The 22,936-nt window shown below is 46.8% G+C and overlaps 8 protein-coding genes across 8 annotated transcripts; 4 read left to right on the forward strand and 4 right to left on the reverse strand.

Annotated features, from left to right (window-relative positions):
* Positions 1 to 1,965: 1,965 nt before the first annotated feature.
* K444DRAFT_413836 (uncharacterized protein) lies at positions 1,966 to 2,868 on the forward strand. Its single transcript, XM_024872637.1, has one exon. The coding sequence runs from the start codon at positions 2,054 to 2,056 to the stop codon at positions 2,675 to 2,677; it is 624 nt and encodes a 207-aa protein (XP_024735524.1). The 5' UTR covers positions 1,966 to 2,053; the 3' UTR covers positions 2,678 to 2,868.
* A 913-nt stretch (positions 2,869 to 3,781) lies between these two features.
* On the reverse strand, positions 3,782 to 6,256 carry K444DRAFT_663941 (putative copper amine oxidase). The gene is made up of 2 exons (XM_024886905.1): positions 4,833 to 6,256; positions 3,782 to 4,774 (listed from the first exon to the last, which is right to left on the reverse strand). Exons 1-2 carry the CDS (start codon positions 6,018 to 6,020, stop codon positions 3,926 to 3,928), a joined length of 2,037 nt encoding a protein of 678 aa, XP_024735525.1. The 5' UTR covers positions 6,021 to 6,256; the 3' UTR covers positions 3,782 to 3,925.
* A 528-nt stretch (positions 6,257 to 6,784) lies between these two features.
* On the forward strand, positions 6,785 to 8,446 carry K444DRAFT_530944 (aldehyde dehydrogenase; the record flags this gene model as incomplete). The annotated part of the gene is made up of 4 exons (XM_024874938.1): positions 6,785 to 6,845; positions 6,893 to 7,343; positions 7,409 to 8,108; positions 8,159 to 8,446. 4 exons carry the CDS (start codon positions 6,785 to 6,787, stop codon positions 8,444 to 8,446), a joined length of 1,500 nt encoding a protein of 499 aa, XP_024735526.1.
* Positions 8,447 to 8,758: 312 nt separating this feature from the next.
* On the forward strand, positions 8,759 to 9,388 carry K444DRAFT_630338 (uncharacterized protein; the record flags this gene model as incomplete). Its single annotated transcript, XM_024883193.1, has 1 exon — positions 8,759 to 9,388. The coding sequence occupies one exon, from the start codon at positions 8,759 to 8,761 to the stop codon at positions 9,386 to 9,388; it is 630 nt and encodes a 209-aa protein (XP_024735527.1).
* A 225-nt stretch (positions 9,389 to 9,613) lies between these two features.
* Positions 9,614 to 10,915, reverse strand: K444DRAFT_413861 (uncharacterized protein). The gene has a single exon (XM_024872638.1). It carries the CDS (start codon positions 10,677 to 10,679, stop codon positions 9,840 to 9,842), a length of 840 nt encoding a protein of 279 aa, XP_024735528.1. The 5' UTR covers positions 10,680 to 10,915; the 3' UTR covers positions 9,614 to 9,839.
* Positions 10,916 to 11,429: 514 nt separating this feature from the next.
* On the forward strand, positions 11,430 to 12,091 carry K444DRAFT_590479 (HET-domain-containing protein; the record flags this gene model as incomplete). The annotated part of the gene is made up of 1 exon (XM_024878150.1): positions 11,430 to 12,091. A coding segment is annotated over one exon (660 nt), but the record flags the coding sequence as incomplete, so codon positions are not given.
* A 1,414-nt stretch (positions 12,092 to 13,505) lies between these two features.
* Positions 13,506 to 14,557, reverse strand: K444DRAFT_630341 (metacaspase; the record flags this gene model as incomplete). The annotated part of the gene is made up of 3 exons (XM_024883194.1): positions 13,506 to 13,610; positions 13,664 to 14,302; positions 14,363 to 14,557. The coding sequence occupies 3 exons, from the start codon at positions 14,555 to 14,557 to the stop codon at positions 13,506 to 13,508; spliced, it is 939 nt and encodes a 312-aa protein (XP_024735530.1).
* Positions 14,558 to 15,064: 507 nt separating this feature from the next.
* K444DRAFT_562502 (uncharacterized protein) lies at positions 15,065 to 17,625 on the reverse strand. The gene is made up of 5 exons (XM_024876987.1): positions 17,212 to 17,625; positions 16,775 to 17,157; positions 16,589 to 16,720; positions 16,363 to 16,532; positions 15,065 to 16,304 (listed from the first exon to the last, which is right to left on the reverse strand). The coding sequence occupies exons 1-5, from the start codon at positions 17,465 to 17,467 to the stop codon at positions 15,227 to 15,229; spliced, it is 2,019 nt and encodes a 672-aa protein (XP_024735531.1). The 5' UTR covers positions 17,468 to 17,625; the 3' UTR covers positions 15,065 to 15,226.
* Between the last annotated feature and the right edge of the window lie 5,311 nt (positions 17,626 to 22,936).

Genomic DNA, 22,936 nt, shown 5'->3' on the forward strand with positions numbered 1-22,936 from the left:
GCCCATGATCCGGCTGCCCTGGGTGGCGCTGGCCACGTGTTCTCCATAGCAGGGCTGGCGTCGATCACGAAAATAGTTCTCATGCCATACATCTGACAGGTTTCAAGCGTAACAAGCTTAACACGATTTAACATTGCCATGGGACCCATTTCTTGTCTTGGGTGCGGCCTGCCTCTGTTCGTTCATTCAACTACAGCCTTCATGAGTATTTTTGCTTAACCTTCGTTTCCAGGCGGGGCCTTACATTCTTTCTTCGTTCTGAGCTGGTTCTCCTGTATTTTTAATTTATTTTCACGGTATGAGGCTCACTCTTTTGAGAAGAAGTCCCTTGGAAGGGCTCGTAATGGGATGGTCGGAGGGGGCTGAGGAAGCAGTCGGGAAATGGTCAACGGACATCAAGGCTCGATCTAATGCCGCGAGGCAAGATGACTCTGGGCCAAGTGATGCAACAGATGCGTCGCCATCAGTTCAAGGAAGTTCCCCTGGTGGATCGCGAGGCGCCTCTGCTAGCCAAGGAAATTTGAATGCTGGGTCGGCAGCATCGCCATCAGGTCAACAAGCTTCGGGTACTGGATCAGGAGCATCGCCCTCTGGACAGGAGACTTTGGGGACCGCATCCGGATCAACTTCTGGCCAATCAGCTTCAAATAGCAATGCACCATCTCCACCCACCCTTCAAAGTGGTGGGGGCCCAGTACCAATAGTTGCTTCCGCTTCAACAGATTCGGTGTCCGAGGGACTACCAGCTGAGAATACACCTGAACCAACACAAGCCGAAAAGCAAACACAAGCCGCTGAACCATCGCAAGTTGTCCAGACATCGCAAGCCGTCGAACCAAACCAAGCTGCCCAGCCTACAAAAGTAGTAGAACAAACACAAGCCGTAAGTTCGTCATATTTTCAACCGAACAAATTGACTTACCAAAACCAGGCTTCTGCTCCTCCAGCAACTCCATCCTCTCCCCCTGTAGAAGTTTCTCCTCCAGTGGCAACCCCATCCTCCGCCCCAGAAGTCGCAGCGCCGTCGACAACAGCTGTTACTGATCCTACAACTTTACCCACAGATGTAGCAACATCGAGCGACGTTGCAACATCTGAACCTACGGCAACAGAGATTCCAGCTCCAGCTTCGACAACTTCAGACCCAGTAGTGGAAGCACCTGCAGCCACCACATCCACACCAGAAGTTATCCCTCCACCTGCAGCAGCCACAACCAGTACAATCGAGCTGGCGACTTTATCAACATCTACAACAGACGCGATCGTAGCAGCAACCACTTCAACAGCAGATTTAGCTGCAGCACCAACATCGACCAGTTCAAGTGTAGATCTCGTCTCTCATACTTCGACAGCGGACTCAGTAGCAGCAACGACCTCAACAACCAAAGCATTGCCTCCAGCAGCGGCTCAAACACCAGCTGCACAAGATACCACGGCAAATGATATCACCTCAGATCTTACCACCTCAACAACATCAACAACATCTACCCCTTCACCGAACGTCACCTCTCTACCGCCAGCACTTGCGCCCTTCACCAATGCGGGCGTCTCAACTTCTCTACCACCTGCTCTCGCTTCGTTCACAAAGACAGGCACAAGTCCCTTCACACCCGCGGCCAATACTCCCGTGTCACCATCATTCACCGGCATTCCTGCCCTTTCCGACACCTTGTCGGAGTCCTCGGGGGCCGCAATATCATCCAAGCAAAACCGTCCTTCCACGTTCGTCACTTCAATCACACCCACACAGATCGCCGACAGTCTGCCCAGCGGTGCTACCACAGGCGGTGCAGCTGGTGAAGGAAGTGGTTCAGGAAGTACAGGGAATGTCGGTCCAGGAGGGACAGGAGGAAACGATGTCAATGGAGCGAACGGCAATGGGATATCAGCTACCAAAGCTGACCATTCTGCAATGAGTAAGACAACACAAGCTGTGGGATTCACGTTTATTGCCAGTAAGTAAACCTTCCTGCCTCCATTCGCCCAACGCTAATGGAGATAAAAAGTCGGTTCCCTAGCTCTGATTGCAGGAATAATCTACCTCGTTCGCCGCATGCTGCGTCAACGTCGTCTCGGGAAGGCATACTCGCCTCCTTCTTCTCCCTTGTTGACCGCAATTAGCGATCCACTCCCGTCTGGCATCCAGAGAAGCATGTCCGAACGCTCTGCAATGGGGACTGGACGCAGCGAGTTCTGGAGTACAAGCGACAGCAACACGATGATCGGTCCTATTGGAACTGGTACGTACCAACCTTACATGCCCGGGGCACCTGCAACCTATCGCAACGACAATGGAACGTATCGCAGTGAGTTGAGCACCAATACTGGTGGTAATGACGGAGGCGGAAGGGGTGTGATGGGTGCCTTCGGGATTCGAACAAGTATGAATCGCAGCCCCTCTGGGCTTGACAATGGTGAGCCAAGGGATTGGAATCTAGATTTCAAAGAGGGATGGGATGAGAAGGTGGATGTCAGTCCGTCGAGCCTGTTGCCTCCGGTTGCGACGCTGGCGGGGGAGAGGGGAAGAATGGAGAGTTTGAGGGTCGATGGGATGCGCTTTGAGATCGTGGGGGAGCCGAAGAGGTTTGAGGTGACCAGGAAGGAGACGTTCAAGCCTAATGAGAAGCCTTTGGGTGGTCGTTCACGACCTCTTGCTGGTGGGATTGGTCAGAACTAGCCTAATGTTTAGATATGAGTTAGGTGTCGTAGAGGAAGATAGGGGTGGGAAGCGAGGAGGTTAGATGACTGGAGGAGGCTGGAGATGCGCAGTAGGATAGATGGTATATGAGCAATGGCGATATCATTACCCCTAAGACTCTCTGGCCATTATATACTTCTTCAACCACTTGAAGAGGTTGACATGAAGGACCTCATCTCATCTCAACCACTCCACCCCTCCGCTTCCTCAACACTCCACTCTTAACTCCCCTCACTCGTCATCAAAATACACATATCCTTCAGGGCCGGCAACCTCAACCTTAAATTAACATCCTAATACTCCCCGTCATCTAACATATTCGCAAAATGCTGAAAACTGCTATGCCCCACCAACGCTACTTCGTCCCACCCCCCTCCACTCACCCCTTTCTCCTCTTCCACCCCAGTCCCACTTTCCTCCCAAAGTTTCACAACTAGTCCATGCTTAGCCCCAGTCTCCTCTTTCATCGTCTCGATGTAGCTCGAATAAGACTCCTGAACAGAGGCAAAAGGACGGGAAGAGACGAGGTTCAACATTGAAATCGGACGCTTTGGACACATATAGGAGTTCCCAAATGCAAGTAGCCAAGGAGTTAACTCAATGCATTTAGAAGAAGCTGCCATCAACGGCTCATGGAGGTTCGTGAGTCTTGGGATGTCTTCTGGTGTGGTTGAAGCCAAGATGCGCTTTGGGATTGGAAAGTGGAGAGTAAGGTGTTGGATTCATATCAGGTGGTGGAGAATGTGTGGGCGATGAGGTGGGTGAGAGGATGAGAAGGTAGTCACAATTTTGAGTTAGAAGGTAATCAGTTATGATTTACTGGGTTACTCGGGCCGTTATGAGGGGTTTGACGGGTGATGTGTTGAGGGTGGGTAGTAATGTGAAAGGGGATGTTGAGGCAGTGAGGGAGAGAGTATGACTTTCAGGACAGCCGTTATTTGCATTGAGAGATGAGTCCTTGTTTTACAATACTTGGTTGCTCAGTGAGATCCAATGGGAATCCAAGGATGAATTGTGATGAAAGCAGGGGACGCCTACCTTCGAAAGTTTGGGGATCAGCCACGCACGAAGTACCATCTTCATGCGTACAATATGCATGACAGGCTGCATTTCAGATTTACCCACACAACTCTATCCAGACACAGTCAAGACATCTAACAGTCTTCCGATAATCGACATCAACTAAATACTAGAAGGGGATTACTCAGCATTCGTAGCTTCGATCCCCTAGTCTCCTTTCTGCCCACAACAACTGACCTCTTTAGCATTTCCCTTCGGCACCAACGTACTCTTATTAACACTCTGTCTGCTAGCAGGCATATCAAGCGCTGGATTCCTCTCAAAGAAATGACTCGGCTTAATCGCAACCCTGAAAACCTCACACGGCATAACAGGCCAATCTTCCGGTCTTGGATTATGCGTGAACCCAAAGTTCACCCACGCCACGCCCTCACTTCCCAATTTCTCATTCCTCCCGGCCCAAGTCCGCACACCGCCTCCTCCCACCGATTGCCATGGATAGTCACCGGCGGGATAGAGCTCGTGTTCAGATTGCTTGGTGAAATAGAAGTGGTGGTCTGCGAACTCGGCGCGGGAGGCGTGGGTCGATGTTGCGTGACTCAATTGGAGTTGTGTTGCTGAAACGTGGACTGCGTAACCGGGGTTCTTGCCTGTCACTTTATTGACCTTTTCCTTATTCACAAACTTCACGATGCGATTCCGGCTAGGATCAAGATCGAGATGGCCCGATTTGTGGATTTCGTGGGACTCGAGGCCATAGGCTACGCCGTAAGGGTTGCGGTTCTTGGTCACGGGTTTGGCGATGGATTCGTTGTAGGCGATGGTTGAAGAGTTGCACCCGTCGATGGCAGGATCCATGCGAAGACAGAAGATGTGTTGGTGGGATGGGGCCATGACGCCGGGTGCGACCATGATGCCGTAGTCGATGTCGTGCTCTACGCCCTGCCGCATGGGGACCACGGACATGATGCCTGTAGCGCGGATCTCGTAGTGGATGGCTGCGGCTGTGTCGAATGTCCAGATGAGGATGTACTCATAGTTGGAGATGGTCATAATCTATGAAAGTCAAAGCCAGTCGCCGGCAAGTGATATGTAAGTGCGGAAAGAGACTTACAGTTTGGATGACCAATTCCCTGGAACGAGTGACTTCTGCACGCATATTTCGATAGTTCGTGTGCTTCCATCCCACACCGGCGTCAACTTCATGCATACAAATGCAGTTTTCCCGAATTTCTGGCCGTCCTTGAGAGTCGTTGACCCAGCGGTCGAAGTAACGGATCGCACCAAGACAGTCACAGCCCAATGCCAGATTGTTGGCTGTGTTCCCCACACCACCTTCCCCGAGATCGTAGGCACTCTTTCTGTGAAATGGAGGCCTGGGATCAGCGTACGGAACAGTCATCTCAGCAAGTGCCAGTCGATAGAAGACAGGCCGTCCATCATAGCAAACATCGCGGAGAACAACACCTTCTCTCCAGTTGAAATCCATGTGAAATTTCCACTTCTGCCATGAGATAACTTGATCATCTTCCACAGTGAAGCTGACACCTTCAGGCTGAGAGATGATAATCGGCTTGACATCTTGGCGGAGAGATGGCTGCAGCTCGGAAGCATATTCAGCATCCGGTTGCGGCTGATAGACCTCATCATCCCCAGATTGAGAATAAAGTCCATCGCCCATTGGCAGTCTGTCAATCTTCACCACTTTCTTCGTGACATCGTCGACGACGGCGGAAAAATCGAGCGGATGAACAAAGTGGTTGGACGACGGATGAGCCCGATTCTTCTGATCCAGTGAGCCAAGGAAGAACCACACTTGATACTGCTTCGGATCCGCCTCACTGGTATCCTTGCCATACGGCCACGCTTCGGGGACAACTTTTGCACCTTCGGGGATTTTCAGCCGTGCAATCTCGGCTTTCACGAGCTCGTCTTCTAGGACCAGTTGTTGAACTGCAAGCATGTCGTCTGTGCCTGCAGGTGGATGAACACCCTTGGGTAATTCCTTATGAAATATCACTTTGCGAGTTCCTAAGTCCGCGATGTCTTCAAATGCCTCAGGTTGGCCTTTGAATTGATAGCTGACATATGTGCAACGTGGCACGTGAGGCAGTGATGCGGATGAACGTTCAGCTTCGAGGAAAGCAACGACAAGGGATCGACGAGGTTCCTTGATAGCAATGATGCGGAATACGATGTCTTTGCCGGGGTAGGTCTGACGTATGATATCTGATGTGATTGTGAGCTCCTGCGGCTGGAGGGTCAGGAGGGGGTGAACTGTCTTCTGGCGGTTGACGAGCATGGTTGCGGTTCCTTGGCGAGGAAAGGGGCATGAGACGGTTTGAGTGAGATGATGTCTGCGTACTCCAGCTGAAAGACGGCTTTATAAACAGATCGCATCCGAAGCCGTGCGTTATCGTCCCGCAAATGTTTCCCCGGGAGAGTTGTCTACCCGGTTGATACCCGCATACCCGTTATCTAATCCATCCCAGCCGATTAGCTCAGAAGCCGGTCGGAACGGCGTCGGGCTGAGCGCTGGATATCGGGAAGATGCCGAGGGACGAGACTTGATCCTATATTGGTTAGTTCAGGTGCTCGGCCTCTAATTGAGTTATTTATGGCTTGCACCTTGGAAGGTTGTGAGAATGAAAAACCGAGGTTTTATGCGACGTTAATGCGCGGTGTTGATACGCTCGCCTGTAAGCGAGGTCATCAGGGTCTTGGGCAGCGGAATTAGACCGCTCCAGGTAGCATTCGGCCGCTCCGCGGGGCGACACCTGAAGCTTCACTTTATCATTCGCACCTTGTTCTTAACTTTGGACTTAGTTTTGAAGTCTGAAGTTAGCCGGAACTAATTTCTGACAGTCTGAGGTGAGACTAAATTCTCATTACGGCATGAGGTATACAGTATTACGGGTAGTCGACCCCGAGATGACACAAAGCACGCATTATATATATAGCTACCATTCCCACTCCTTTTCGGTCCTCCTCAATCGACCCCTTACGACCTCAAACCATTGATATCAGTCTCTATTTCACGAGTCCTGAAGAATTTAAAATATCAAGATGGTATCAGAACTCACCAGCACCGTCACCCTGACCGGGATAGCTGGCCACAAACTGGAGCGTAAGTTACCTGTCATCCTTTTTATACCATCAACTCACAGCACAAAGTCCCCACCGGACTCTTCATCAACAACCAATTCGTCCCCTCCAAAACTCACAACACCCTTGAAACCCTGAATCCCGCCACTGGTGAACAGCTCGCAGTAATATCCGCGGCTTCCCTAGAAGATGTCGACCTCGCTGTCCAGCACGCAAAGGCTGCCTTCAAATCATGGCGCAAATCCCACGGCCCTGTCCGACAAAAGCTGCTCCTCAAACTCGCCGACCTGATCGAGCGAGACGCCGACGAACTAGCTACACTCGATGCCCTCGACGCAGGGAAAATCTTTGGGGAGTCGAGGCACATGGATGTTCCCAATGCGATTGAGCACCTAAGGTATTTTGCAGGCTGGGCCGATAAGATTGATGGAAAGAGTTTGCGGATCCCGAATGGGTTTGCGTGGACGCAGCGAGAGCCGATTGGGGTTTGTGCTACGATTGTGCCGTGGAATGCTCCTTTGTAAGTTATCCTCCCCACTCCTTGCTAAGCTGAAGAGAGAGGGATTTGGCTGACGGCGTGGATAGGATGATCACGATCTGGAAACTCGCGCCAGCGATAACGGCTGGCAACGTGTTGATCATCAAGACTGCTGAACTCACTCCTCTCTATGGCATCAAGCTCGCCCAATTAGTCCTCGAAGCTGGATTCCCTGCTGGAGTCATTCAAATTCTGACAGGACTCGGCACCGTTACCGGGAAAGCAATGTCTCAGCACATGGAGATCTCGAAACTTGCTTTTACCGGCTCCGGCACGGTTGGGAGGCAGATTATGATTGAGGCCGCGAGGTCGAATCTGAAAAAAGTGACCCTTGAACTTGGTGGCAAGTCACCTTCTATTATTTTCGATGATGCGGATCTTGAGAATGCGGTGTTCTGGGCGGTCATTGGAATTACAGCACATAATGGACAGATTTGTGTGGCTGGGAGTAGACTGTATGTTCAAAAAGGGATCTATGATAAATTTGTGGAGAAGTTCAGGGAGATGAGCTTAAAGGCTGTTGCTGGGGATCCCCTCCTACAAGACAGTACTAAGGGCCCAGTTATTAGCAAGGTTCAACATGAGAAGATTCTGGGACATATTCAGAAGGGTGTTGAGCAAGGAGCAAAACTACTTTACGGAGGGAAAGACGTTGAGGGGAAAGGGAACTTTGTGGAGAATACGGCGTTCGTGGATGTTGGGGAGGAAATGAGTATGATGCAGGAGGAGATCTTCGGCCCTGTGGCGGTAAGCTTCCTCTCATTCTAGATCATGGGTTGATGACTGATAGCGAGTAGGCAATTACCAAATTCGAGACGGAAGAAGAGGTGATCGAAAAGGCAAACAGCACCTCATACGGACTGAGCAGCGCCGTTTTTACCAACGACGTCTCACGTGCACAGAGAGTTAGTCAAGCACTTGAAGCTGGACAGGTTACTGTAAACGCATGGGCTATGCTGAATCCTAACACACCGTTTGGAGGGGTGAAAGAGAGTGGATTTGGGAGAGACATGGGTGAAGATGCGTTGGATGGGTGGACGGTATTGAAAACAGTGAAGATTGCAATTTTGCCTGGGAAGCTGTGATGAAAGATGTACTGTGTGGCTGTTGGGTTATATATAAGATAAATAAAGAGAGACTATCTCCAGTCCTAAATAGGAAGGTGGCGAGTAAAGGGTACACTTCACTGCAAGAATTACTTCATTGCTTCGCATACGCGGCACAGCCCAGGCAGCCAACTTCGACATCCAACAACCTCACTCCCCTCCACTCTTAGAGCCTCCTTATCTCTCTTCCCCACCTCTACGTATCAATTCTCTGTACAATACAACCCGCCCACACCCCACAACAGCCCTCACTCCTCATAAAATTATTCTCACCAACATCACCTCCTGACAATGGTGCGCACAAACAAAGGACCGCGCTACCCCCCGCCGCCGCTCTTCCCCGCAGTAAAAGCCGACATCCCCGCCATACTCGCCATCTGGCTCGCCGCTAGAGCGCCGGATCTCCTCGTCCAAACCGTCTCCCGGCCTGACGAACAAGCACGCTTGACCTTATTTCTCAACGAACGATTCTCCAACCCCCTTGCCTCAATCATAAAAGCTGTCGATTGGAAAGATCCTAATCGCATTACCGCCGTTGGGATCTGGGAGAAGAAGAACTACTCCTCCCCTTCACCCTCTGGATGCTTGGAAGCTAGTGTGAGTGGGACTGAGAATGGGGGCGGGAAATGCTGCGGTGGCTTTTTGATATCTGGAAATGGAAATACGAAGGAAGGGGAAAAGAGGACGCCAATCGAAGACTTCATCCGCGACCGACAACTGGCGTTTAACGACACCTGGCCTAATGGTGTAAAGCACATCGAGCTTGTGCTCCTTATGACTGACCCTGCGTTCCAGCGCCGAGGGATCGGGACCGCGCTGCTGAAATGGGGATATGCGCTTGCGGATGCGGAACAAGTGCCGTGCTTCTTGTGTGCGAGCCCGTTTGGGTGGCCGTTGTATAGGGCGTTGGGGTGGCATTAGGTGGGCGAGGAGCTGGTGATTGATTTGAAGGAGTTTGTTAAGTATGCGGAGGGGGGTGATCAGGGGTGGGGGGTTTATAAGATGCGGTTTATGTTGAGGTTGCCGAGGGTTACAGGCCGATGTTGCCGTTCCACGGAATCATTGTAGCGGATTGAATATCTGAAGTATTGGCATCTGGGACAGGAAAGTCTGAAGTATTATTTCGAAAGTGTATCTGGGGGACGAACTGAAATTTCCAATGCCACGTAGTATGGCGTGGGTTGGCTCCCGATAGCTGGGTTGCTGCACGCGATAAGTTCTGCGAGTGTTCTCGAAAACTTCTCAAGACGAGATTCCAGTAAACCGGTGTCCAATGAGGTGCTCTGCTTTTCAGTCACTGAACAGTACAGACAAGATGAGATCGCGAAGATGTGCCCGATTCCAAACATCTCTCCGTACATGATCCTATTCCTCAATCTTCAGCGGGCTCCACTAAACCCTTATTACAAATATTCTTGTGATACTTCCAATCCGCCTTCTGATGTTCCCTCCCACAGTACCTCTGAATCTTGCACCCATTGCAGACCGTCAGCCTCTCCGGCCCAGTGACCCTACAACTCGTCACCCCACACACTAAACTTGTCTCCTGCATTCCTCGTATCATAGAAATCATTGTTGGGTCCATCCCCTGGATCTGGTCCACCAACCTCTCCGACGCATTCTTTATCGTTTTAACTGGAGAATTCTTATACGCCCTCTTCCACTCGCGGAGCTTGGGTATAAGCTCATTTATGCGAGGGTGAAGGGTCTCGATCTCGGCACGGTATAGAAGCATCGTTGACACGAACTGCAAGAGCGTGCCGAAATCGTCGTCGAACTTCGCGGGAGGGATTCCCATGGGGCCCGGGGGCCGAGTGACGGCCTTCATTCGATCGACGAAGTCGGGTATGAGGAGCTTCTCAATGACGTCGTTGAGGAGAGCGGGGTGTTTGGCGGCGTGTTTGCAGACGTCTGGACTGCTGCTCGCGAGGAAGTTGAGGAGAATGAGGGCGGTTGAAATGTAGTACTGTGGGAGGGAGGGGTCGTGGAGGGTAGGTTCGTCGCTCGTTTGGTATGCGATGAGAGCATTGAGGTATTGCGAGGCAATTTGGGCGACGACGTGGTGTTGGGCTGCGGATGGGACATATTGGAGCGCGCCAACGATGTTTCCCAAAGGGACATTGGTCGGTGGAGGTGGTAAGGCTGGGTATCTGAGAGCGGCAAACCCGATGGTGTAGAGAGTCAAGCCATTGGGGAAGGTTGGAGGTGCCATGGTGATTGATCGTCAGTGCAAACGCGTCTTGGGGATCGTAAGCGCGTTGAGAAGGATGCGATATTGACAATCGTGTAAATAGAGTCGGTGAAGCTTCACAAGAGAAGCAGAGAACGCAGAAAATGCGTTGTCTTGTCAGCGAGAAAATGGGGAGAAGACCGATGTCGATCGAACGGAGTCGGTGTGGGAAGTGCAGGACGCGCTAGGACGCGTTGGAAAAGCAGGTCACGTGTCAGAGCCCTCGTTTCTAACTGAATTCTCCAGATACACTCTTATAAAGTGTGGCATGACGAAATACTTTTAAAAAGTTAGATCTCACCTTCCTTCCAAAGCTTGCTGGCTCCCAGATCTTGTCTCCTAGTAGGGGCTGTGGAAGAAAGATATTAAGGATCTCAACGCCACTTGTATCTCTACCCTCCCTTCTTAAGTCGAGACTTTTCCCTCTATCTATGTGATTTCCTTTCCTTAATAGATTTTTTTCCAGCTTTATATAATACCTATTATTCCGCTATTTCAGAAGCAAACCCAATCATTGAAATAAGTTTGAAGAACGAGGTAAATACTGTAGGCGAAGGGAGGGCTGGGGAAATGCGGGGTAAAATTTCAGGGGGCTCGCTTGCTTTCGAAGCACACCAGTATTGGCACACTGAACACAGCCTCCACTCTCCAACCCATCCTTCATCACTGGTTCAAGCACATTATTAACCGGCTTCGAAACATTTCCTTGGTGTCAGACACCGATGATAAAGTATGACAGCCATTCAACCAGCCGATGTCTACACCTATAGCGCTCTCGCCCACTCCAACTCCACCAGGCTGCTTCAACTGCAGCCTTCCAACAATTCGGATGCCACGTTGGTGGGCAAACTGAGCGAAGTTCGTCTAGCTGATAAACCCGAATTCGAGGCTTTATCCTACGCCTGGGGACAGGATGAAAGCCAGCCACGCTTCCTCAGGCTGGACAACTCCAGCCTCCCCATCTCGGAAAACCTTGCCGCCGCTCTCCACGTCTTCAGACTAACAGATAAACCACGGAATCTATGGATAGACGCTATCTCAATCAATCAAAAGGACAACAACGAGCGCTCTAGCCAGGTCGCTCAAATGGCAGCCATCTACAAAACCGCAACTGTGGTTCTCGTGTGGCTGGGGGAGAGCACTGCTGGCACTGAAGCGGCGCTGCAATTCTTACGAGACGTGGCTGCTAACGACCACGGACTGGACTTGAGCGCTGGTTCTGCAGGGCCAGGGTGGTTTCAATTTTCGGGAAGGACTTTGAAAGGAAGCCACGAAGAAGTCATGCAGATCGTTCAGTCAACGGCCAAGCCAAGACTCGACGATATATTCGGAAGAGCATGGTTTACCAGACTATGGATCATTCAAGAGATTGCCCTGGCGAAATCAGCAGCGCTATTTTGCGGACGTGAGAGCATAGAGTGGGAACTCTTCGCCATATCTCTGTGCGTGCTAAAGGCAGCCATGAACACGACAAGAGTGGGAATCGCGTGGCTAAGCAGTTTTGAGAAAGCATGGCATGTGGTTGACGTGAAAGCTTCGTTGCAGGTAGCTTTACATACGTTTTACATATCACCGTACAATCAACTTGCGAATTTTATGGATTTGGTTAAGGGTCAAAAGTGTAAAGATGATCGGGATCGGATATATGCTCTTCTTGGACTGGGGCTGTATCACTTGAGCAATGATATTAAGTCGTCCAATGGAATGGGCTCGAAAATAATTCCCGACTATAGCAAGTCGACCGCCGAGGTGTATACACATGTGGCAAGGCATTACGCCTTACAGGGCGACCTATTCATTCTCCACAGCGCAGGTTTATGGCGACGCCTTTCACCACCCGGGGGATGCAACGTGCAAGAGTACGTGCCGGAAGTTCCTCTTTCAAGTCCCGACTACCTCCCGTCTTGGGTGCCCGACTTCAACAACGCGAATACATTCAAGCGCATCCCGTGGTTCGATGACGATTTCAGCGCAGGGCTTAGCATGAGGCTTGCTCGGGTGGCACTCGACCAACACTCCATCAAGAGGGTCCACGTCATAGGCAAGATAATCGATACAGTCGAGCGGCGAATGGCCGTTCCCGGCCTGGCCGGAAGTTCAAATATGTTTCAAGCTGTGTGTGATCTGGTCAAAAGCTGCTTGGGTGCACATCTTGAGCTCACTCCATGGAGGCCAACCACAGTGTTAGACTTTCCACTCGCTTTAGTGGCTGATGGCGTGGTACGTTCTCTCAAATATGGCACACATACCGAAGGTCGCATCCCCGTTGCGGATGTTGTGGAAATGTACCAGCTTTTCAACAAACATTGCGGGGCAAAGATGGCGAGGTTCGACTCAAGGTTGCCGAACTCTCCGCAAAAGCCGATTCGGTGTCAAGTCAGGAAATTTACGAGGTGTTGACCGAAGAAGGCAGGAAAGCTTTCAGATTCTATGATGCGCTTTGTGATGTTTTTGAGCAATGCCAGTTTATGATATCTGCCGGTGGGAGGATTGGTCTTATTCCGATGCTTGCTGAGCTGGGGGATGCGGTCTTCGTGGTTCCGGGGCTGGCTACTCCGTATCTTTTGAGGGGCGTTAGGGGAAGTGACGCGGATTTTGTTGTTATTGGGCCTTGTTATGTGAGGGGGATTATGGATGGAGAGATGGTCAGCTCGACTTCTGAATGGGAGACTGTTTCATTAGTATAGATTTTTACCTCCTGAACTCTTGGGGAATGACCGTGCGTTTGGAATTACTAGGGCAATGCTATTTTTAGCCCGCTCTTTGCTGGCTTTTGAGCTCTCTGTCCTCGCTGAAAAGTCCAGCTGATCACAAAGCCAGGGGCTGATTCAGATCAAAGTTTTCTCCCACCGAAAGCTGAGGCACTTGCGTATACTGAGACTCCTTCAAACAAGCCCTCGTGTCCGACAGAGCCTATACCCATCCGTCAACACAGTCTCTGTAAATGAGCCACGAGAATTACTCACCTCAATGTAACTCGGATTCGGAATCCTCTTCATAGTCTCCAAGAACGCCCAACTCATCGCCCCCTCACTCATCCCCTGGATATTAGCATCCGCACTCGTCTGATCATCCCGGCACCCACTAAACATAGTAACCATCTTCTGCTCCCCCCTATTCTCCTCAAAGCCACCATCCTCCAATCCACTCCCGCCTCCTCCTCCCATATGCTTGAAACTTCGAAAGAAGCTCGTGGCACCTGCATACAGATCTTGCGCTTCCGCCACGTTAAAGCTCCCCCCTCTCCCTCCTTGAAAAAGGTCGTTAGCTTCACCAAGGAGACTAACACCTTGCTTGATATTGTCAACGAGGTTCACGTTCCCATCATCATCCCCACGATACACCAGCGACAGTTCTAAAGCGGAGCCGGAGTGGCAACAATCTAGGATTACGAAGAGGGTGCTGTTGGGCGCAAGCGCTCGGACGACGTGCTGGTGCAACATGTCGCTGTCGATCTGGCCGTTGTCTTGGAAATCGACGGGACAGATGGTGTCCAGGACGCCAGACGGGTGCTCGCCAGTCGGGTCCTGGACCTGACCTCCGTGGCCGGAGTAGTGGAGGAAGTTCGTGGTATCTGGTTCACTTACGAGCCAGTCGATGGCCGCCTAGACCGGTCAGTGAAGGGAAGGGGATGAGGACGGTATGTGCAGGGGAGCGGTACATACGAGAATGTTATGCCCGGTAGGGTAGTAGTTCCCTTCTAGGTCGTCGCGAAGGATTACTTGTGAGCGGGGGTCGTCTGAGTACCCTCGCTCGCTGAGAAATTGAGCTACGTTCTCGACGTCTTGGTGACATCCACGAAGCTCGTTCTGACTGCCGGTGTAATTGATTCCGATGAGAAGGGACTTCTTGCGGGACATGGTTAATAGCGAGATTGGATATGGTATTTTGGCGGTTCGGGAGATGGCACTGATAGAAATATGAAAGTGACATGTGGTGAAGAATGAGAGGCTAGATATGAAACATTGTGGCGGCGCTTCTGATGCACACTAGCAAGGGTACACTAAAAGGAGCAACCTGCCAAACATATCTGCCTACTGGTTACAGTGAGGCAAGTGAAGTTGTAACATTGTGAAATCTTGAGTAGGAACTCGAATAGCGCTTTGGATCGAACACAATCAGCAGCATCATCTTGGTCGGATTAGGGGATTGGGTCGGTCACGTGATTTGTCCCTCTTTCCCCGAGAGCGCTTCATCCTCGGTACTGGAGTTAGAGCTTTATTCATGTATGTCGCAAAAGAACCCCCTCAAGTTACATCCAGCATAAAACTAGCTATCCAACTTCGCGGAGGATAGAAAAAAAATGCGGCACTCACTTTTGGTGTCCTAAGTCTGAGTTAGAAATTTAGCTAGACGCTGGAATAAGGGCTTAATGTATTTTTGGGGATTTCCAAGATATTCGAAAAATATACTCTTTCAATATACCAGGGTACTAGGGGATATTCCGTGGGAGAATATCTAAAATGATCCTACTTGATTTAGGACATTCAAAACCGTCTTTTCTGTCCACCACGAGCCCACATCACAACTTAATTATACACCCCTTCAGGGAAACATCTGCGCCTCGGATAATCACCCAACTCCACTCTATACGGCCCACCCCTGCCTTTAGGAACTGTATAAATGTACCTCTTCTCCTGTCTTGGATCTAGCACCTTACAGATATCCTTTCCACTCATCGCCGTCCCGTTATCATCCAGTTTGTCTAACAACGGTCTTAGCAATCTTGCGGTAGAAAATACACTTTGATCTTTAACCACGACCCTATTCGCCCAGAATGCGGTTAAGACGAAAGAAGCACCTTGAATTCCAACTATAAGTCCCATGATCACGCAGACATAATTCCAGTGATCGACTTTTAGTTCATTGCCAATCTGCGGCTGGAGGCCGGTGACGTTAAAGGCGTGGGTTGTATAAATTGCAGCCATTGAAACAACCCCCATAGCGAACATAGCAATGTTTGACCCCATGCCATCGGTATCTCCTTTCTGTGGGACTCCGTATGGAGATGCTGAAGGATAGACTTGGAATTGTTGGGATCCGGGAAGCCGGGAATTCAAACCATGGCCTTGGAGCGCAATGCCAGCTGATGCCATCTGGCGGAGGCTGATTCCAACTTCGTGTTCTGGTAGCTTACCGTTGGTGACATTTCCAACTGTGATATTGCATTGATAGTACCAGGATGTAGTGTGCGAAGTCTCAAATGCGTCAATAATGCTACATCCTTCCCCACAGGTCGAATCCGGTTTGGTCACATACATAGTGGTGTCTGGACCAGGAGCAATGGGCAAAGGCACCTTGAATGAGTCTCCGCTGGAATCTTCCTGTACTGTCAAGTTTTCAGAGGTTCCATTTCCTCCTGCAATGACTGCGTAGCTCAGACAGGAAGACGTCGAATTGATTTTTCGATTCGTGTACATGGCAGAAGGGCCACCAGTGGCATTAGCAAATCCAGGATCTGACGGCGAGGAGTCAATGAATACAAATGTCCAGCTCCTTTGATCATACTCCAAGAAAAAGAGAGCATTGATCGACCAGTACAGTGTTGCAGGTTCAGGGATGTTGCTGCTATAACCCTTTGGAAAACTTAACGCCATGTTCCCAAAGCTAATATTTAGTTAGCTTTATTAATACAAGATGCCATACTTAAGAGAATGAAACTGACCTATTTGCAGTATACTGTTGAGTTTCAATTGAACCTGCATCTGGGGTCCCCACCGGAAAGATCTGCGTCATATTGGGAAGCAAAACATTGCCTGGTGTCGTTTGGGCAATGGAGCCTTCTTTGTCTACACCATAAGCCAAGCCCACGGCAGCAATTGACACTTGAGCGGCCTAAATGGAGGCTAGAATCAGGTTTAAATCTCTTGCCATTGGGGATGAAAACTTACAACGTTGACTAGCCACCAAATTGCGATCCCTAAGATGAGACCCCAATCACGGCAAAGATGACGAGACCAAAATTTCCGCCAGGCAAATTTCCCTAGTACCATAAGACTATCTGCGCGGAGTATTTTATCCACCTAACGACACCTGGGTAAGCTGAGTCAAATCAGGTGTTGGATTAGAAGACGTACTTCGGGAAGGCTCCTCGTCTTCCTGCTTAGAATCCACCATCGAATATCAACGGCCATGGACTTGAACCCTTCGGCAACACACATGCCCAAGGTCATGGATAATCCGGTATTAATAGCATTGAATACGGATTTCATATGTTTGCTCATGACCCTCTGGCGCGAGAAATGCCAGATCGTACACACTAACAAGGCGGCTATGATCAGAGTTCTTATGAATTTCTTGAAACCACGACGGAAAATCACCCACAACTGCCTCTTGGAATTAAAGTATTGGTGTGGCAGTGCACGAGGTTGAGTTTCGTCTAGCCCCGATGGTAGAGATGGATTTGAGTTGCGACCTACAAATGGTTCTCGGCTATGGGCCAGCGACGGCAGTTCAGTCTCTGTGGAACCCCAAACGAGTCAATAAAGCACACTGCTATTCGCTGAGCCCTTACCTTCTTCAGAATAATTGTTCGGTGGATTATCCGGCTGCGGAACCGAGTTCAAGAGAGGAGAGCTTATCTGGGGCCTTGATGAACGGCGTGCATGTTGGTCACTTGGAGTTCCGCTCAACGTGGTCTGCGGGAGAACACTCGTATTGGTAAGCGGTGAGTGTGCTCCCCGTGTTGGTACTGAATCCAGAGCGATATCATCACCCTGTCCTAGTCGGGTCGCCAGAGGCGCGTAAGTTCCATGCTGCCCTCGTGACATCCTCGGGTTTGAATCTCCCTGCACAGGCTCAACGTTGTGAAGTTGTCAATGAAAACTCTCCAAATGAATTCGAAAAAATGTTTGGCGAGGCTGCGTAAACCTAGGTGAGCCATCTCCCTTTATCACAGAGCTGAAGGCTAATGTTCGCCACCATAGACGCCCTGATTGCTGGTGTCAAGATGCAGTGCGAATGCCTGGTGAGCCACCTTAGCCCACGACTCGAATCACAGAGGTTGAACTAATGACGTTGACTCATCGAAAATCAGCCCAGTTCACATTTTCCTGCTATCTCTCATTTTCATGTTCCTTCTCAAGCCACAGATTGCAGCCTGCGCAAGCCTGCATCAACACGGTGACCAATAGTGGAAATTCCTTCCGCAGCCGATGGCTGCATGTGATAGATAGTTAAGCCGATTGTATGTAGCACAAAAACGATCACAAAGAGCGTGATAGCAAGGCGCTACCCCACAATTACGTGTGGCTTCCGAATCCTTGTGAGCCGATTGGGCGCTTTTACGAAAAGACGCGGCGTGCATACGAGGACACACGACCTAACGGGAGTATTGAGATTGATTTCAGAGACAACAATTTTGGTTATTACGCATTCTAGGTAAGAGTGAAGACTGCAGGTTTGACGAAGTATCACGTGAGCTTAAGTGGTTGTTGCAGCTATCGCCAAGCTGGCACTCAGCATATACCTCCAAGTGGAGGGTTTCCTACCCTTTAAGACCGCAATATGGCATACCGTGTAGTTAAACGTTCTTGCGTGTCTACCTTATTGAAAGTCTCACGCTACTTTTGTCCCCTTACTCCACACTATTGTTGTTCTGGTTTTCTACTAATTCGTGAGAATTCCACATTACCAAGACGGCCTCACTAAATGTAATGCCCCCTTCTTGCTTTTTAAGTTAGCATCCAATCTTCTTTCGTTACTGTCATAGGATCCACTATGAAAGCAAGCTGTAAAGCCATGAGCGCTTGTACTACGAGTCAAAGAAGGAGGCCAGAGCGCTCCACCTTGTAGGGAGATACAGGTACATTGAGATTGCCACAATAGAGCAGACCAATCCTAAGACAGTGAATACTTGTACCCACCGCCAAACCGTTACCTTGGGGTGACTTGATAAAGGGTATATCGCGGTGAAGAGCTCGAGCAATTGCATCATAGAATTCTGTAATAGAAACCAGAAATCAGGGTCTGAAGTCGAAACTGAGTTGCTCGAAGATCGAAAGCACGCAAAAATCATTGGAACACCAGATATCAAACTTCTAAGAATCGCGGCCGCCAAAAGAGTGTGATTGTACTGCACGTTTTGTCGGAAAGCAACATCTCTAGTTCTAACAACGTGGAGTCGCTTACGTCTGGACGCTGCTGTGGATAGGCCGCAACCGCTACTGGCTTTTCCTCCCAAGGTGCCAATTGAAATAGTTGGTAAGGCAGCTCACATGGTGTTTTGTCGTTCATGATCGCCGGGGAAGGCTCCGTGTTATACATAGCGACGAATCTTGCAAGAACCTTGAGGAGCGTTAAAATTCCGTCACACACGTCGTCTCTTTGTGAACTCCGCAGATATTCCTCAATGGCCTGAAATAAATTAGCACCATCCGGTAACTCAAGGATATCTAAAGCTGCTTGTTTGTCTACGTACCACCATACAGCAGAGTAGTGATCGCCTTGAGAGCCGAGCAAGGCCGCATCGGCTTTTACCCGGACTTCAAGATAGTGGTATCTCGCCTCTGATAGAAAAGCTCGAAGGCTCGAGACGTCTCCATCTGGTCTTGGGATTGTAAAGCTCCATGCTACCTCGAGGCCAGCGCAATCGTTAACAGTAAGGTATCGGTCCCAGTCTCGGCCTTCGTGAAGAGCTATCTTGCACTTTTCCAGATGGTCTGCCTTGTTCCTCTCGCACCGAGCCATGCAACACTCTGGAGCTTTAAGTTGGCTTTCTGGAAGTCCTTCGCCAACCCTTGACGGCACCTCTGCGACATTCTCTGCTAGGGGGGGCGTCGATAAATTATTACTGATAATTATTGATTAGCAATCGTTATCGCGCGATCAATAGATGGTTAATAATTATACTTTGGCGATTTCACGATTCTGCTATGAGGCTGCGTGAGGTCTACATCGCTAGAAATACAGCCACTGGCCCTGTACGAAGGCGACGGGCGAAAAAAACCGGCCACCTGCCAAATCGCAAGGAACACCAAAATCGCTACCTGTGGAAAATCACACTAAGGTTCAATACAACGTCTAAACTCTTTACTTTTTAATTTGTGCAATAGAGAAGAAGCAGATCTATCTTTTACAACAATTTTGCTGGAATTAAATTCAAGTTATAATTACGACAAATTTTTTATCGCAAGGTTAAGATTGCGCAAATTCTCGCTTAAGGGATTTGGACGGTTTTTTTCGCCCGTCGCCTTCGTACTAAAGGATTGGACCCACTATCGATTATCGACTAATTAGTCCGATTATCTATCGGTCGGTTATCGAGCCTATCGGAGCCCACACTGGCCTCCGCAGATCTGAGGCTGCTTGGATCTATGTTGAAATAAAGCTTGAATTGTTATGTTTTTCTAGGAAAGCTCCAGCTTCCTTAAAACTCTGGAAATTACGTCCCCACTTAAAAGTGGACCACAGAGCGCACAGCCCCTGATTTTCGACAATCTACTCACGTTTGTTAGGTGGATCTACCATATTATGTTCGTTATATAGTTTATACTTACCTGTAATATCCGACCACGGCGTCGAAAAGTAAGCGGTTTTGGGAACGTTGGCATTTGTCAAAGATCATGCCTTCGGCTTGAGATCCGTCTTAAGACACATCAAATAATAACACCCAGACAAGAAACTCCCAGAAAACATGACTGACAATGTTCTGGGAATGAAGTACGCACTTTGTTGTGCTGCGCACTCACAGATTGAATTTGGCAGCATCTTTTAAAAGCCAAGCCTCGCTGACCAGGATTGTCTTCCGTGGCTTTTGTGGTGGTTGTGTAAATCTTGCTCGAAGCGCAGCCCAGGCTTGGCAGAAATACCTAATTTCAGGTATCGATGCCAGAATCGTAAGGTATCGATAATATCGATACCGTATCGATTCTTAGTAATACTTTGCCCTATTTCTAAGGCCCCAGCTAATTTTGGTATCATCGTCTGAACTATACCAAATAATTACATAAATCATGCTTTATATAATATAATATAGCTTAATCTGAGTCATTTATACTCCCATTTTTAATTTTCGATAATCCAGATATCTTTAAAATAAGTTCTTAGCTTCTAATACTCTCTCTAATTTATATATACTTTCTATATATCCTCTATTTTAGCTATTTATACATATATATATATATACTAGTTAAGATAGCAGCTTAAGCTCAGTAAGATCTAGTAATCTGAACTCGTCTTAATAGCTATAATAATATATATTACTTCCTTTATATAGGAGATAATAAACTAGAGCTATCTATTATTACTAGTAGCCCTTAATAGCGAAATACCTTTAATATTACTAATTCTACTTCCTCAGATATTATAATTAAAAGTCCCTATACTTCTAATACCTTTAATATCCTGTTTCTTTCTGAGATTATTAATATAATCTTGATTTAATAAGTATAAGTTACTTCTTTATACTTTATATAATCTATACTAAGTAATATAATTATTAAGTTAATATCTGTATTTCTTATACTATTTACCAAAATAGTTAAGGCATTTTTGAGAAGTACTTAAGGATTTCTAGAAAAGAGTAATATAGAATATATAGTAATTATATTTATTATAGTTATATAACCTATTATAGTATATAAAATATTAATAATAATAGAGAAAAGGGTAATAGTAAAGAATAATCTAAACTTCCTTAAATTATATAAAATAGCCGGGTTTTAAAGCCTAGATATTACCCTAGCTAGAATATTTCTTTTATTATAAATAAATAAATAGAACTATTCTCTTTATATTATATAATTACTTAGCTTTTATATAATACCTAATAGACTATATTAAGTTTTTAATATTTGTCCTTTTTTAATTTTTCTCTAGCTAGTTTTAAGGAAAGTATTTAGAATTTCACTCTTTTTCTAATACTTTAAATACTCTTGTATTTTAATAGTCTTTGCCTCTATTTTTGCCCTATTCTAACTTATTATATATTAATTCCCCAAAAATACTCTCTCTGGCTTATTACTTATTAATAGAATAGAGAGGATATTAATAGTTATAAAAGAAAGCTTTAGCTAATATTACTTTTATATATTCTAATACTATTAAGCGAGGGCCCCCTATTTACTAGAATTATATAATATTAGTAAATTATAGTTCTTAAACTTATTTTGATTTATAAGCCGAGCTATTATTCAAAAAGATATAGAAATTTAATTAAAAGTATCTAGTTCTAATATCTCGTAAAACGAGCTATTATACGAAAAAGCTAGAGAAATAGATATAATTATAGCCCCTTTTCTATATTTCTCCTAGAGCTTTTTAATCTTAACTAGAACTAGTTTGGATTATTTCTTTAGCTAGTATATTTTAATATATCTTATATAATTGCGAGAATTTAAAATTAATATAGTAATATAAACTAAAGATATATTAGTTTTTATATAATAATTATTTAGAACTTTATATACTGCCTTAATTCAGTAAAGAAAGTCTTTTTTTCTAAATTTCTATTCTTTTAATATTTGGTTTATTAGAATTAGTATAATTATATAATAGAAAAGAAAAACTTATATTCTTTTTTTTAAATGTATTTAATTAAAATATTTATTATAAAAAAGATAGAATTAAGAAAAGTCGAGCTCTTAGTAATAAGAGTAGTTTATATAAAAGAAGTAAGGAATTCCTTAATTATATAAAGCTTTTTCTAATTTTTAGAAGTCAAGATATTTTCCTTAAACTTCTTTTTATAATCTTAATAATATTTTTCTATTATAGGCCATAAATTAAGTAATATAAAAAGTATTTTATACTAGCCATTCTATTTTATATAATTATTTATTAGAATTAGTCTTTCTATAAATATATGGAACTTCTTTATTTTTCTAGCTAATTTATAAATATAAACTATAATATTATATATTTAACTAAAGGAATTTATTAGCCTGAATTAGGCTTTTATTGCCTCTATTATATTAAAGGCTTTAGCTTATTCTTGCTTATTATATAAATTAAGCTTCTCTAAGCTAACCTGATTTATAAATAAAAAGGCTTTTATAATTAGATTAATAATATAGCCTAGATAGCAAATATATTAGTAATTTGCTTTTTAATTTAAGCCAAGTATATCTTTTAGCTTCTTTTAAATCATATAATAAAGAATATTATTTATAGAAGTATTATTACTTATAATAGCTTTAAGCTTATTAATAATACTATAATTTTAAAGAACTGGCCAAAAAACTACTATTTGAGCCTTTAAGCCATAACCAGAAACTTTTTTTAAAGCAAGAAGGGCCTTT

Source organism: Hyaloscypha bicolor (genome assembly GCF_002865645.1).
Source record: "Hyaloscypha bicolor E unplaced genomic scaffold K444scaffold_87, whole genome shotgun sequence".
Classification (NCBI taxonomy): domain Eukaryota; kingdom Fungi; phylum Ascomycota; class Leotiomycetes; order Helotiales; family Hyaloscyphaceae; genus Hyaloscypha; species Hyaloscypha bicolor.

Coding starts and splice junctions, on each gene's coding strand:
- K444DRAFT_413836 (XM_024872637.1), top strand. CDS start 2,054: ATGCTGCGTCAACGTCGTCTCGGGAAGGCATACTCGCCTCCTTCTTCT.
- K444DRAFT_663941 (XM_024886905.1), bottom strand. CDS start 6,020: ATGCTCGTCAACCGCCAGAAGACAGTTCACCCCCTCCTGACCCTCCAG. Junction 4,775..4,832: donor GGGAATTGGTCATCCAAACT/GTAAGTCTCTTT, acceptor TGACTTTCATAG/ATTATGACCATCTCCAACTA.
- K444DRAFT_413861 (XM_024872638.1), bottom strand. CDS start 10,679: ATGGCACCTCCAACCTTCCCCAATGGCTTGACTCTCTACACCATCGGG.
- K444DRAFT_562502 (XM_024876987.1), bottom strand. CDS start 17,467: ATGTCACGAGGGCAGCATGGAACTTACGCGCCTCTGGCGACCCGACTA. Junction 16,533..16,588: donor TTTGGTGGCTAGTCAACGTT/GTAAGTTTTCAT, acceptor GCCTCCATTTAG/GCCGCTCAAGTGTCAATTGC. Junction 16,305..16,362: donor CAACAGTATACTGCAAATAG/GTCAGTTTCATT, acceptor ACTAAATATTAG/CTTTGGGAACATGGCGTTAA.